The 14,142-nt window shown below is 42.8% G+C and overlaps 1 protein-coding gene across 1 annotated transcript in view; it reads left to right on the forward strand.

Moving 5' to 3' along the window:
- The window catches only part of BDP1 (B double prime 1, subunit of RNA polymerase III transcription initiation factor IIIB), a 58,621-nt gene that overhangs the window by 24,711 nt on the left and 19,768 nt on the right, over window positions 1-14,142 (forward strand). The window contains exons 20-26 of the mRNA XM_065662237.1: window positions 2,799-3,015; window positions 3,510-3,694; window positions 4,877-5,075; window positions 8,075-8,190; window positions 8,889-9,108; window positions 9,926-10,107; window positions 12,931-13,144. Coding sequence (XP_065518309.1) covers window positions 2,799-3,015; window positions 3,510-3,694; window positions 4,877-5,075; window positions 8,075-8,190; window positions 8,889-9,108; window positions 9,926-10,107; window positions 12,931-13,144 — 1,333 coding nt within the window. The remainder of the gene's footprint in view (window positions 1-2,798; window positions 3,016-3,509; window positions 3,695-4,876; window positions 5,076-8,074; window positions 8,191-8,888; window positions 9,109-9,925; window positions 10,108-12,930; window positions 13,145-14,142) is intronic.

A 14,142-nucleotide genomic window follows, 5' to 3' on the forward strand; every position in this document is an offset into this window, starting at 1 on the left:
TAGAGGGTCAGAATCACCACCTTTTACCTGCTGGTCATGCTTCTTTTGATGCAGCCCAGAATACGGTTGGCTTTCTGGGCTGCGAGTGCACACTGAAGCCTGCTCATGTTAAGTTTCTCATCAACCAATGCCCCCAAGTCCTTCTCCGTCTGGCTGCTCTGAATCTCTTCTCTGCCCAGCCTGTAGCTGTGCCTGGGCTTGCTCTGACCTAGGTGTAGGACCTTGCACTTGGCATGGTTGAACTTCATAAGGCTGGCATCAGCCCAACTTGCAAGCGTGTCAAGGTCCCTCTGGATGGCATTCCTTCCCTCCAGCCTATCAACCGAACCACACAGCTTGATGTCATCGGCAAACTTGCTGAGGGCGCACTCAATCCCGCTGTCCATGTCACCAAAAAGATGTCAAACAAGACCGGTCCCAACAGCGATCCCTGAGGGACACCCCTCGTTACTGGTTTCCAGCCAGACATTGAGCTGTCGACCACAACTCTTTGTGTGCAGTCATCCAGCCAGTTCTTTATCCACCGAGTGGCCCATCCATCAAATTGATGTCTCTCCAATGTAGAGACAAGGATGTCGTGTGCGACAGTGTGAAACACTTTGCACAAGTCCAGGTAGATGACATCAACTGCTTTACCCTTATCCATCAGTTCCGTAGCTGTAGAAGGCCACCAGATTGGTCGTGCAGGATTTCCCCTCAGTGAAGCCATGCTGGCTGTCACCAAGCACCTTGTTGTTTTTCATGTGCCTTAGCATGCCTTCCAGGAGAATGTGCTCCAAGATTTTGCCAGGCACAGAGGTGAGACTGACTGGCCTGTAATTCCCTGGGTCTTCCATTTTCCCCTTCTTGACAATGGGGGTGATATTTCCCTTCTTCCAGTCATTGGGAACTTCACCTGACTGCCATGATTCTCCAAATACGATGGCCAGTGGCTTAGCAACTTCATTTGCCAGCTCCTTCAGGACCCGCGGATGGATTCCATCAGGTCCCACGGACTTGTGCATGTTCAGATTTTTAAGGTGGTCTCAGACCAGATCCTCTTCTACAGTGGGCCCAAGGTCTTCATTCTCACAGTCCCTGTGTCTGCCTTCCAAGACTTGGGTGGTGCGGTCAGAGCATTTGCCAGTGAAGACCGAGGCAAAAAAAGTCATTCAGAACCTCAGCCTTCTCCAAATCCTGCGTAGCCAGTGCTCCCGAGAGCTTCCTCAGGGGGCCTGTGTTGTCCCTAGTCTGTTTTTTATATGCTACGTACCTGTAGAATCCCTTCCTGTTACCTTTCACATCCCTAGCCAAGTTTAATTCTAACTGGGCCTTAGCCTTCCTAACCTAGTCCCTAGGTTCCCGGACAACATCCCTGTACTGTACCCAGGCCGCCTGTCCTTGCTTCCACTTTTTATAAGCCTCTTTTTTATTTGAATTTTCCTCAGCAGCTCCTTATCCATCGAAGGAGGTCTCCTGGCCCTCCTGCCGCACTTCCTTCTAGTTGGGATGCAGCACTCCTGAGCTTGTAGCAGGTGATCCTTGAATATCAACCAACAGTCTTGGGCCCCCCTGCCCTCCAGGGCTATGTCCCATGGAACCTTACTAAGCAGGTTCCTGAAGAGGCCAAAGCCTGCTCTTTTGAAGTCCAGGGCAGTGAGCTTGCTGCACGCTCTTCTCACTGTCCTGGGGGATCTCAAATTTGACCATCTCGTGATCACTGCATCCAAGGCTGCCCTGGAGCATCACATTCTCAACGAGCCCATCCCTGTTTGTGAGTGCAAGGTCAAGCATGTCACCTCTCCTTGTCGGCTCCTCTGTGACTTGCAGAAGGAAGTTGTCTTCCACACAATCGAGGAGTCTCCTGGATTGCTTGTGCCGGGCAGTACCGTCATTCCAACAGATATCAGGGTAGTTGAAGTCCCCCATGAGAACAAGGGCCTGTGATCATGAGGCTTTTCCTATCTGTCTGTAGAGTGCTTCATCTGCAGGTTTTCCTAAATCAGGTGGTCTGTAACAGATCCCCACAGTAATGTCTCCCATAGCTGTTTTCCCTTTAACCCTGACCCACGAACTCTCTGTAAACTGCTCACCTGTCCCCAGACAGAGTTCCATACTCTCCAGCCTATCCCTAACATAAAGGGCAACTCCCCCTCCCCGCCTGCCGGGCCTGTCTTTTCTAAAGAGCCTGTAACCCTCCATTCCAACACTCCAGTCATAGGAGCCATCCCACCATGTTTCCGTGATGCCTGTTATATCATACCCCTGTAGACGTGCACACACCTCTGATTTCTCTTCTTTGTTCCCCATGATACAGGCGTTTGTATAGAGGCATCTGAGCCAAGCTACAAATGAAGCCGGCTTGTTGGCTGGACCAGCTGGAATATATTTACATTGCTCCGAGCATTTATTCTAGGTGCTGGCAACTGACTGGGTGTGTTGGGATGGAATGATGCCCCCCTCCCCCAACACATCTAGTTTAAAGCCTCCTTGAATAGTCTGGCAAGCCTCCTACCAAAACTGCTCTTCCCCTTCTTTATCATACCAGCTCCACCAGCCCCCAGTAGACCTGGCCTACAAACTTGGGTCCAGTGTTCAAGACGCCCAAACCCCTGACTATGACACCACCCTTTTAACCATTTATTAACCTGGCCAATCCTCCTAAGTTTTTTAGGCCCTCCCCTGTGTCCCGAAGAATTGACGAAAACACTATCTGAGCTTTGCTTCTGTATTGAAGAGAAATACATACAAGTATGTCATTCATTACTTGGAGTACCACTGTTGTCCTATGCCTTCAGCTGTTCTGTTTGTTTTTGTAGGGAGTCTAGTCCTCAGAAGGAAGAGGAGAAAACTGTTGTGTCATCAGTTCAGTTACTAAAGAGTCGATTCCAGAGACCCAAGCCAAATTTAAATATGGCAGCTAGTAGAAAGAAAGTGCTGGATGTAAATAATACAGGTGTATCACAGGAAGATACCTACATGGAAGGAAGTTTGACGCAGTGTGACAGTGAATGTAGCATCCTTCCTGATACAGATGTAAGGCACTTTTTTCTTTTTCCCCTTTTTTGGTTATGTTTGAACTTTTGGGTTTGTGAAATTAAATACTGATGATTTAAGCAATACAAAGTTAATATTTTTTTGAATCAATTTTTTCAAAAGCTAAATTTTTCCGCATTAAAACTATACTTTCTACTTGGTTGTGTGTGAGGAGAAAAAGATTACATCCATTCTGTATCTCTTGTTATGTGTCCAAATGTCTTTCTGACTTGAGGTGGCCTTGTAGAGTTGATGGAGAAGAAAGAGAAGTTAATAGAACATGGCAGAGAAGAAATGTAGATTTATATTTTGTTTTAAATAAACAAATTTGTGTTTGTCCTGGAAAGACTAGGAAATTATTAGTGAAAAGTTAGAGGGTTTTTTCAAGGGAACACTTCAGGGAGTACATAGTACTGGACTTTGTGGGTATCGTAATGTCTCCTTTCGGTTTAGTATCATAACTTTTCCCTGGTTTTTGTGTTTACTTTTTTCAGAATGCAGGAAAACATCAAGTACTGCAACCATTGGAACTCTTAGGAAAGGAGAAATCTGGCTCTCATGAGGTTTCTGACAGCCCAAGCTGTAAGTCCCCAGAGAAAATTTCAAGATCAGAGGACGGTGAACTCATGTCTTGTCTACCCAAAATTAGCCAAGATGACACCTCGGCCAGTAATGCAGAGTAAGGGCTTAGCTACTTTTGTTTCTTAATTTACACAATTAAAGTATTTTAAAGGAAATCGTGCCAATGGATTGCCAACTGGCAAAGAAAATCTAATAAAAATACTTAATGAAATCTTAGTTCTCATAGATTTAACACCAGTGATACTAAAATTCCAGTTACTTCTATGTTAAACATTAAATTAGTGAGCATTCATTTTATAGCTGTTTCATCATCTGAAACGTTAAATTCATTTCATGTAAGCAGAGGAACACTAGTTTGGTATGAGAGAAACCATGTGAAAATCACTTTGACTTTATAGTAGTAGGCAGACAGTAAGTTAATGCCTCCAGTATGTAAATTCTGTTGTGGAAGTAGATGGAGACCAGTGCTTTGAAATTGTCATGGTATAAGCCCAGCGGGTAGTTTAGCACCATGCACCTGCTCGCTCACTCTGCCACACTTTCTTCTCCCCTGGCTCCTGGAGGGGTGGGGAGGAGAAATGAAAGAATGTAACTCCCACGGGCTGAGATAAGAACAGTCCGGTAACAAAGGTATAACACAAATCACTACTGCTACCACCAATAATAATGACGATAAAGGATATAACAAGGGGGGAGAATATAAAACTAAAAGGGGAAAGAAAACAATAAACGCAAGTGCTGCACAATACGATTGCTCACCACATGCTGACAGATACCATGCCCAGCCCGAGCAGTGATCTGCCTTTCCAGGTAGCTCCCCTCAGCGCATATACTGGTCATGAAGTGCTGTGATATGGAATACCCTTTTGGCTACTTTGGGTCAGGTGTCCTGTCCCTGCTTTCTCCTGGCTTCCTGTGCCCCTCCTCACTGGCAGAGCATACGATGAAAAGTCCTTGATCAGAGTAAACACTACAGAGCCAACAGCTAAGACCATTGGTGTGTTAACCACACTGTTCTAAGACTAAAGTTGAAACCACAGCACTGCAGCAGCTGCTAAGAAGGGGAAAAATAGCTGCTGCAGCTGAATGCAGGACAGAAATATATGGAGAAACCAAGTTTCATGTTTGCAACTCAAACTCAGCAGAACTTACTTTTACGTGGTTTCTTTTAAAAACTCGGTTGTTTTTTATATTTACATATAATGAACCTGTGTTTGTTAATAATGTGCTTTTGAATTAAGTTGCGGATTTTTTTTTCTGTCTGACTTTGCACTGATAGCAAAAATAGCACTGGAGAACGTAAACAAACACCTCTTCAACCTGCCCAGTTAGTACGGCGCAGATTCCAGAGGTACAAGCCAAACTTGGTAAGAGCTGTTGTAAGGAAGGAATTACAAATATCAGAAAAGAAGATGGAGAAAAATCCTGAAGCAGAGCAGTCAGTGTTGCAAGAAAACGAGTCTGCCAGTACTCTCATTGTAAGTATTAATAAGTGCTTTGTGTTCAAAAGGATGGTTCTGAGTTGTATGTTCTATTTTTATGAAGTTAAATTGGAATATCTAGGTTGCATTTCCTGAAGCTGAGTTGCTATACTGGATGAAAAAAAATCCCCAAACACTGGTATGTTGACGTATTGCAGGTACCTCAGCAGACACTTTACTAGGCACTGTGAAAGGCACTGTATTAATCCTTGAAAGCCATCCAATATGATGAAATCAGTGAAGTCTACAACTTATGCTGTTAGTGTCTTCTGGAATATGAAGTTCTGATTTTGATTGGATTGCATTATAGAGAAAAGGAGTACGCCACATTTAATGTAAACAGTAGAATAAAAATGTGTTTTATATTCATAGAATCATAGAATAGTCAGGGTTGGAAAGGACCTTTTAAGATCATCAAGGTCCTGCACCCCTGCCAGAGGCAGGGACACCTCACACTAAGCCATCTCACCCAAGGCTCTGTCCATCCTGGCCTTGAACACTGCCAGGGCTGGAGCACTCACAACTTCCTTGGGCAACCGATTCCAGTGCCTCACCACCCTTACAGTAACTTCCCATGTTTAAGTTTAAACCTGTTACCCCTTGTCCTGTCAATGCAGTCCCTAATAAAGAGTCTCTCCCCAGCATCCTTACTGGCCCCCTTCAGATACTGGAAGGCTGCTATGAGGTCTCCACGCAGCCTTCTCTTCTCCAGGCTGAACAGCCCCAATTTTCTCAGCCTGTCTTCATATGGGAGGTGCTTCAGTCCCCTGATCATCCTCGTGGCCCTCCTCTGGACTTGTTCCAACAGCTCCATGTCCTTCTTATATTGAGGACACCAGAACTGCACACAATACTCCAGGTGAGGTCTCACAAGAGCAGAGTAGAGGGGCAGGATCACCTCCTTTGACCTGCTGGTCATGCTGCTTTTGATGCAGCCCAGAATACAGTTGGCTTTCTGGGCTGCAAGCACACGCTGAAGCCTGCTCATGTTAAGTTTCTCATCGACCAACACCCCCACGTCCTTCTCCGTAGGGCTGCTCTGAATCTCTTCTCTGCCCAGCCTGTAGCTGTGCCTGGGCTTGCTCTGACCTAGGTGTAGGACCTTGCACTTGGCATGGTTGAACTTCATAAGGCTGGCATCAGCCCAACTTACAAGCGTATCAAGGTCCCTCTGGATGGCATCCCTTCCCTCCAGCTTATCAATCGAACCACAGAGCTTGATGTCACCTGCAAAGTTGCTGAGGGCGCACTCAATCCCGCTGTCCATGTCACCAAAAAGATGTCAAACAAGACCGGTCCCAACAGCGATCCCTGAGGGACACCCCTCGTTACTGGTCTCCAGCCAGACGTTGAGCTGTCGACCACAACTCTTTGCGTGCAGTCATCCAGCCAGTTCTTTATCCACCGAGTGGCCCATCCATCAAATTGATGTCTCTCCAATGTAGAGACAAGGATGTCATGTGGGACAGTGTTGAACGCTTTGTACAAGGCCAGGTAGATGACATCAACTGCTCTACCCCTGTCCATCAGTTCCGTAGCCATAGAAGGCCACCAGATTGGTCAGGCAGGATTTCCCCTTAGTGAAGCCATGCTGGCTGTCACCAGGCACCTTGTTGTTTTTCATGTGCCTTAGCATGCCTTCCAGGAGAATGTGCTCCAAGATTTTGCCAGGCACAGAGGTGAGACTGACTGGTCTGTAATTCCCCAGGTCATCCATTTTCCCCTTCTTGAAAATGGGAGTTATATTTCCTTTTTTCTGGTTGTCAGGAACTTCACCTGACTGACATGATTTTTTGTGGTATTGCAATATAGAAGTATTAGCTTCTTTATCTTTCCTGTTTGGATGAATCAAATCTCTATTGAGGAATCTAGTGTAGAATATTAAGCAAAGGTACAGGATATTCATTTTCCTGGTGGTTGTTGGTTTTTTTGTTGGCTTTTTTTTTTCTTTTAAGTCTTACTAATTTGGTAAGCTTTGGCTTCACCACAGCAGTCCCTGACACTTGTCTACTTTACACAGGTAAACTGAGTCATTCACCTATACTGTGTCCCCACAGACACTTTACTAGGCACTGTAAAAGGTACTGAAATCCTTGAAAGCCATGCCAGTATGATGAAATCTCTGTAACCCTTTTGTGGGTTGCTCATGAATCATGCCAGTGGTGTAGGCGTGACTGCATAAACTTGCTTTAGATCTCGAACATAACTGAGCTTTCTAAGAGTGACTCCTTTTTTTTTCTTTTTTGAGTGGTTACAGCTGTTTTGTTCTTGCATCTGTGTAGACCTAGCTTGGAGTACTTATGTGCCATGTTCCCAGAGAAGAGTGCAAGTGTACTGCATCAGTAATTTGCCTCTTAGTGCCAGAGTGTCAGCTAACCCCTAGCTGAGGTAGTTGTTTGCAGTTCAGCTTTGGCTATTCTAGACCTGTGGACCAGGCATGTACATTTACTCTGTGCTATGGAAATCTGTAGAACCACAAGAGGTCTGATGCTCTTCAGTACTAATAAAGCTGTCATGGACCTGAAGTGTGGAGGAACATATTTGAGTGGCTTATTTCTGGAATTAGTATGGCAAATACAGAAATAAAAGTAATAAAGCCTTATGAATATGAGGTTATAGTGGCTTGCATGTGTCTGTGTTGTTCTCTGCAGTGTCCAGTTTTAAAAGGTTTTTCCATTTGCCAAAGTGTTTTGTTTCCATAGAGCTGATGGAACGCTAAGTAGAGCTGTGCTAAATAGAACCCATAATGCTTGGGTGCATATAGCATTTAAGAGCCTAATTCTATATAGCCCAGGACTAAGACTTCTGTTCATACTTGTCTGTAAATTGAAATATGTGCTTAGGCAGATTACTCTCAATAAATAAAATGGGATTCTTTTTTTTATTCAGATTGGTAAAATAGCACGGAGATCTGTAGTTTGTATGTTTTTATACAAGTTTGGTTAAATAACTTGCTTGTCTCCATGCTTTTTCTTTTTCCCAATTGCAAATTAAAGGGTAAAAGTGAAGCTGTATTGTGTCAAGCAGATGTATTGGGCAAAGAGGAACAGAAGCAGGAAGAGGTACCTCAGGTGCCCTGTATTTCTGAAAACACATTGTGTGAACAAAGCAGGTGAGGCTAGAGTTTAGCAAAACCACATTTGAAAAACGTTTATATGGTGCATGACATACCTTTGCATATGTCAATTCTTTTATTCCTTGTTACCTGTCTTTCCCCAGCATTTAATTTTCAGCACCTATAGGCAGCTTCTTCCCATGCTTTCAGAGCACACTTCTAGCAAGGTTGAACTACTTGTCAGTGTTTATCTGGTACATAGTTGATCTGCATGAGCTCATAGCTCTTCTGGACCATGCTTTTGTTTCATTTAGTTTGTATTTGCGTATACTGCAATTATACATGAAACACGTAGGAACTGTGCAAAATGTGAGAGATGTGTCTTTTGTTGACTCCAGTGTGCTCTCCTATTTTACTGCTGTTCTTGTTAAAATAAGCTCTTAAGCATTCATTAGGCTGCAGATACTTTAATGTTGGTATGGTTAGCAACACAACTTTTTGCTTTATTAAAAATGCCTTGACAAAGAAATCCTTTTATTCATCCTTGCATGTTAATGGTAAATGCCCAAAATAAGAAATACGCATTTGAAAAGATAATTGTCTCTATTTTAAACAAAGCGGTGTATCAGTCTTTAACCCTTTTGTATAACTGTTGATTCAAACTTTATGAATTCAGAATTGGTTTTGTCCTCTCCCAGCCAAAGTCAAGTGACATAATTTTGGTTTGGTTTATTTATTTGCTTTAAATTCACTAGTGCTGAAAAATCCACTTCCCAAGAAGGCAAGCTGAGTGCTCTGGGATCAGGACAATTCATGAGGAAAACATTTCCAAGAATTAGACCGAACCTAAAAAGAGCATATAGGGAAAAAGAATCTCCAGTGACACAAACCCTTGCTGCTCCAGTTGAGGAAGAAGCAAATAAAGGAGAAAATCTGCCTGTAGCAGAAGAATCTGAGGAACCTCCTTCCTCAAAAGTGAGAATCCTTTCAGAGATTTCTGACTATGCTTTCTGATGATTGGTTCTGCACCAGCTGTTTGTAGGACATCCGAGTAAGCTGTTTAAGTGCATAAATTCATTTCGGACTAGTAAGAATACATGCTTGTTTAATATTTGCACTCTAATATGAAGTCTTCTAAAATTCTGTTAGTAACACAGAATCACAGAATCCCAAGGGTTGGAAGGGACCTCAAAAGATCCTCTAGTCCAGCCCCCCTGCAAGAGCAGGGTAACCTAGAGTACATCACACAGGAACTTGTCCAGGCAGGCCTTGAATATCTCTAACGCAGGAGACTCCACAACGCCCCTGGACAACCTGTTCCAGTGCTCTGTCACTCTCATAGTAAAAAAGCTTTTCCTGATGTTCACATGGAACCTCCTATGCTCCAGTTTACACCCATTGCCCCTGGTCCTATCACTGGACATCACTGAAAAAAACCTAGCTTCATCATCCTGACACTCACCCTTTACATATTTGTAAACATTGATGAGGTCACCCCTCAGTCACATTGGTAATATGTGTATTTCTGTTACCAAATCTGAAAGATCTCACTTAAAATTTGAAATTTCAGTCATGTTCGTGATACATGAGGTTACTTGCATGTCATATTTCTGTAGCTGGTTTTCTTCTAAACTCCTTGGTTGTTGCTCTTGGAAGCTCTGAAGTGAAATTTTGGCTCAGGTTGAGGTCTTGATCATAACTTGCAATGCTTTATTTTACAGGTGATATATATTGTGCTAATTCTGTTTGGTTTTTTGTTTATTTGTTTGTTTTCTTCCCCCTCAACTCAAAGGATGACATGGAAATACTGCTGTCTGTGGGGAGTTTGGCCAAGGATGACAGTCTAGACATAAATCTGAAAAGCAGGAAGTCAGAAACACTTTGTTCCTCTAAAATGCCACCTGACTGCCACAATAAGGCAGAAGAACAGCTATCTGAAGATACAATAGGAAGCATTCAGGATACCTCAGAAAGGTAAAGTTTCTTGTTGGCAAAATACACAAAGCTTTTTAAGAGCTTTTTTTATTTGTCCAGTTGTTTTCATTCAGCATTTGCTTTTTGAAGTGTTAGATTCTGAGCTGTACTAGGTACACTGTGAAGGTCACTAGGTGGCATCCTTAGGTAATCTAAGAGTTTTTGACAGACTTCTTCTCAAGGTTGTTTTCCTTTTTAGAAGATAACTTCGCAGGAGAGCGTAGAAGCAAATAATCAGAGTTTAGCTGACTGGATTTCTGAGACAGGGTACAGTTCTTAGGGCACAATGCACTAGAAATGTGGTCTGTTGAAAGAAAGACTGAGCAGTGTGTTTTGCAGTCACTTTAATTGCCAAGTGGTAGGTAGAATAACATGAAGGCTTGCTGCCTAAGATGTATTCTACGTCTTCACTTTATCTTTCCAGCAGGAGAAATTCATGCAACAATGTGCAGTGTCCTAATTCTTTGGTCAAGGGGATACTTTTTATGTACATGCAGTACGAAGCAAATAGTGCCATTTAGGTGTAACAGCTCTGGATTATGTTATAAGCTACATTTTGTTCAATCTTAACAGATACAGAGCATCTTCAACTCAATTTACTTGTGTTGTTTTCTGAAATTAGCTTCCCGTTTCCATTTGTCTCCAAGCCTCTGTGTAAAATCTCTTCCATAACTTGCATTGAAATCATATCCCAGAGTCTTTGTGCTAACAAGAAAAGGGCCTTGCCATACAATCCTCTTGGCTCCTGTGATGGCAGAATTTCACAGAATGGTTGAGGTTGGAAGTGTCCTCCGGAGATTACCTGCTCGCACAGGGCCATCTGCAGCTGGTTGCCCCATACCTTGCCCAGATGCCTTTTGATTATTGCCAAAGGTGGAGACTCCACAGGCTCTCTGGATAACTGTGCCAGTGCTCAATTACAGTGGAAAGGTATTTTCTGATGTTCAGAAAGATCCTCTTGTGTTTCAGTTTGTGCCTGTTGCCTCTGGTCCTGTCACTGGGCACCACTGAAAGACCCCAGCTCTGTCCTCTCTGCACCCTCCATTTAGGTTTTTATATAGCTATTGAAGAGATCCCTCTGAGTCTTCTCCATCTCCAGGCTGAACTGTCCCCACTCTTTCAGTTTTTCATCACAGGAGAGATGCTTCAGGCCTTTCAACATCTTTATTGCCCTTTGATGGGTCATACCTAGTATTTCTATGTCTCATACTAGTGAGCCTATAACTGGTCAAAGTAGTGCAGATGTGGCCTCACCAGCACTGCATGTGAGGTGAGGATCATCTCCCTTAGTCTGCTGGCAATGCTTCTCCTAATGCAGCCCAGGATACCATTAGTCTTCTTTGTAACCAGGACACATTGTTGGCTCACGTTCAGTTTGGTGTGCACCTGGCCTCCCAGGTTTCTTCTCTGCCCTGCTGCTTTTAGTCTGGGTGGCCCCCAGCATGTCCTGGTGCCTGGGGTTGTTCCTCCCTAGGTGCAGGACTTCGCGCTTCTCCTTGTTAAACTTCATGAGATTCCTGTCAGCCCATTTCTCCAGCCTCTCCGTGTGCTTCTGGATGGCAGCACAACCTTCTGGTGTATCAGCAACTACTCCCAGTTCTGTGTAACCTGCAGATTTGCTGGAGGTATGCTCTGCCCCATCAATTTTATCATTAATGAAGATATTAAACAGGACAGGGATTGGATGCAGCATTGATCCATAGGGTACACTCTTAGTTACTGGTCTCCAACTAGCCTGTGGGCCACTGATCACAAACCTCTAAGACTGGCCATTTGATCAGTTTCAGTGCACCTCCTTGTCTGCTGCAGCCCAGAACGGGATGCATCCAGCCCATACTTCTTCATGTCCCTGTCCTGGGTTCAGCTGCAGGAGTTACTTTCCTCCTTCTTAGTAGCTGGTGCAGTGCTGTGTTTTTGACTTCAGCCTGACAGCAAGGCTTATAACACTGATGTTTCTAGTTGCTGCTAAGTAATGCTTACGCCGATCAAGGACTTTTCAGTATCTCATGCTCTGCCTGACACAAAAAGCCAGGAGGAAGCAGAGACAGGACACCTGACTCAAAGTAGCCAAAGGGGTATTCCATACCACAGCACGTCATGCCCAGTATATAAACTGATTGCTGCTTGCATGGGGCTAGGTATCAGTCAGTGGGTAGTGAGCAATTGTACTGCTCACCGCCACTGCTGGTTATTGTTTTCCTTTTCCCCTTTCAGTTATATATTCTCTCCCCTTGTTATTTCCCATTATAATTATTGGTAGTAGTATGTTCTCTTCCTTCATCTATTGAGCCAGTCATTTAATCATTAAAGGTTATCAAGTTGGTTAAGCATGTTTTCCCCATTGTAAATCCATGCTGACTCTTCTTAAGTGACCTTCCTGGGTTTTGTGTGTCTGAAAGTGGTTTCCAGGATTAGTTGTTCCATCACTTTCCCAGGGACTGATCTGTAGTTACCAGATGAAAGTTTAAAAGCCCAAGATTTGTGTCTTGCTGATCTGAATGTGCTTGAGCAGATGTAAGAATTTAATCCTGTTTAAAAGTGGTAGTACAACTTCTTAATGTTGTTTTGCTTCAAAACGGATTTTCCAAAAATAATCAGAAAGGCACAGTACTGTAGAAAATCAAGTTATCTGCTTTTCACGTTGGTTTTTTTCTTCCTTTTTTTCCTTTTTTTTTTTTCTTCACCAACTAAACAAATGAAAGTTGTAAAAATGAACCTGAGTTCATTTTTAGATGGAAGTACTGATATTTGGTAGCAAGCCAAGCTTGTAGAGTGTATGTTTTGTAGTTTGTGAGAAGTAGAATTTGAAAAATACTTTTGTAGGTCCAACAGTGAACTAAGCTCTGGAGAAGAATGTAAACAGAGTGATGCAAAACCTTTTTATCAAGAGAATGAATTCCATTGGCGCTCAAGGCCAAACCTAGTGAGTGTTACTAGAAAAAGGGGTTGCCCTGAAGAAAGGGAGAACAGAGAAGAGGACAACTCTAACAGAAATACAGAAGAGTGTTCGATGTTAGAAAAACCAAGTGTGTCAGTGGTAAGTGTTGATCTTGTGTTTTGAGCCAATTTATCATTCAATTCTTGTGTTTAAGTTCTAAGAACCATAGGCGGTGCAGAAATCCAGTGTATGACTGGGAAAGTTTAATGTGATCCTTTTTTCTTTTTTTTTTTCCCTTTTTTTTAATTCACTGTTGGAAATGATGCTGAATAAATGGACTTAGAACCTGAAAGACTGTGGAAACATTTAATGTACGCTGTTCTCCTCAGTTTTACAGTTTATATAGTCAGAAGTCTGCATTATCATAAATACATGCCCACACTGTTAACAGTTAATTTAATATCTGTTATTAAGTGAACAATGGAAATTAAGGCAGCTGTCTGACATCAGATACTACCTAAAATCCATATATTTACAAGTTGAAGTGTATGTGAACAAAATTCAGATCTTCTGCTTGAATTTGCTCAACAGGTCTAACCTAGCCCAGATTAGTTCTTTCTTTGTCTAACATTGCAATACTTGAAGTTTATCTGGTGTTCCTTATTTTCTAGATGGATGACTAAAATCTTACAGTTAACATAATATTTTAGCCCAGTAGCCATAAATGCTGATGATTTTTGTATCCTGGGATATGTTTCTGTGTGTGTGTTTAGATTAATATTTAAATGCCATTCTGTAAACTGTTGTAGTTTCTTCTTCCTAATTTGTTCCTAGGGCAGAAAATACTTTTTTCTTTCCTTCAGATTTTTCTTTAAGAGGTCATTTTAGAAAATTATTCATCTTTCTAGCTTCTGAAAAGTTGCTGCTCTTAATAAGCTGAGCATGGCCTTGATCTGTTAACAAACCACAGCACTGGCATTATAGATAATACCATCTAATGATGCTTCTGCTATAGAGCCCAGAATTTTAGAAAATGGGGAGGAATGTCCTAAGCTGTCAGAGATGACAGCCGGACATGTTTTCAAGAACCTTAAATTTATTTCTTTTAATCTTTTTGGCCTCAAAAACAGTTTAAAAAGTTTGGCACTTAATACAGC

Source organism: Lathamus discolor, chromosome Z (assembly GCF_037157495.1).
Source record: "Lathamus discolor isolate bLatDis1 chromosome Z, bLatDis1.hap1, whole genome shotgun sequence".
Classification (NCBI taxonomy): domain Eukaryota; kingdom Metazoa; phylum Chordata; class Aves; order Psittaciformes; family Psittacidae; genus Lathamus; species Lathamus discolor.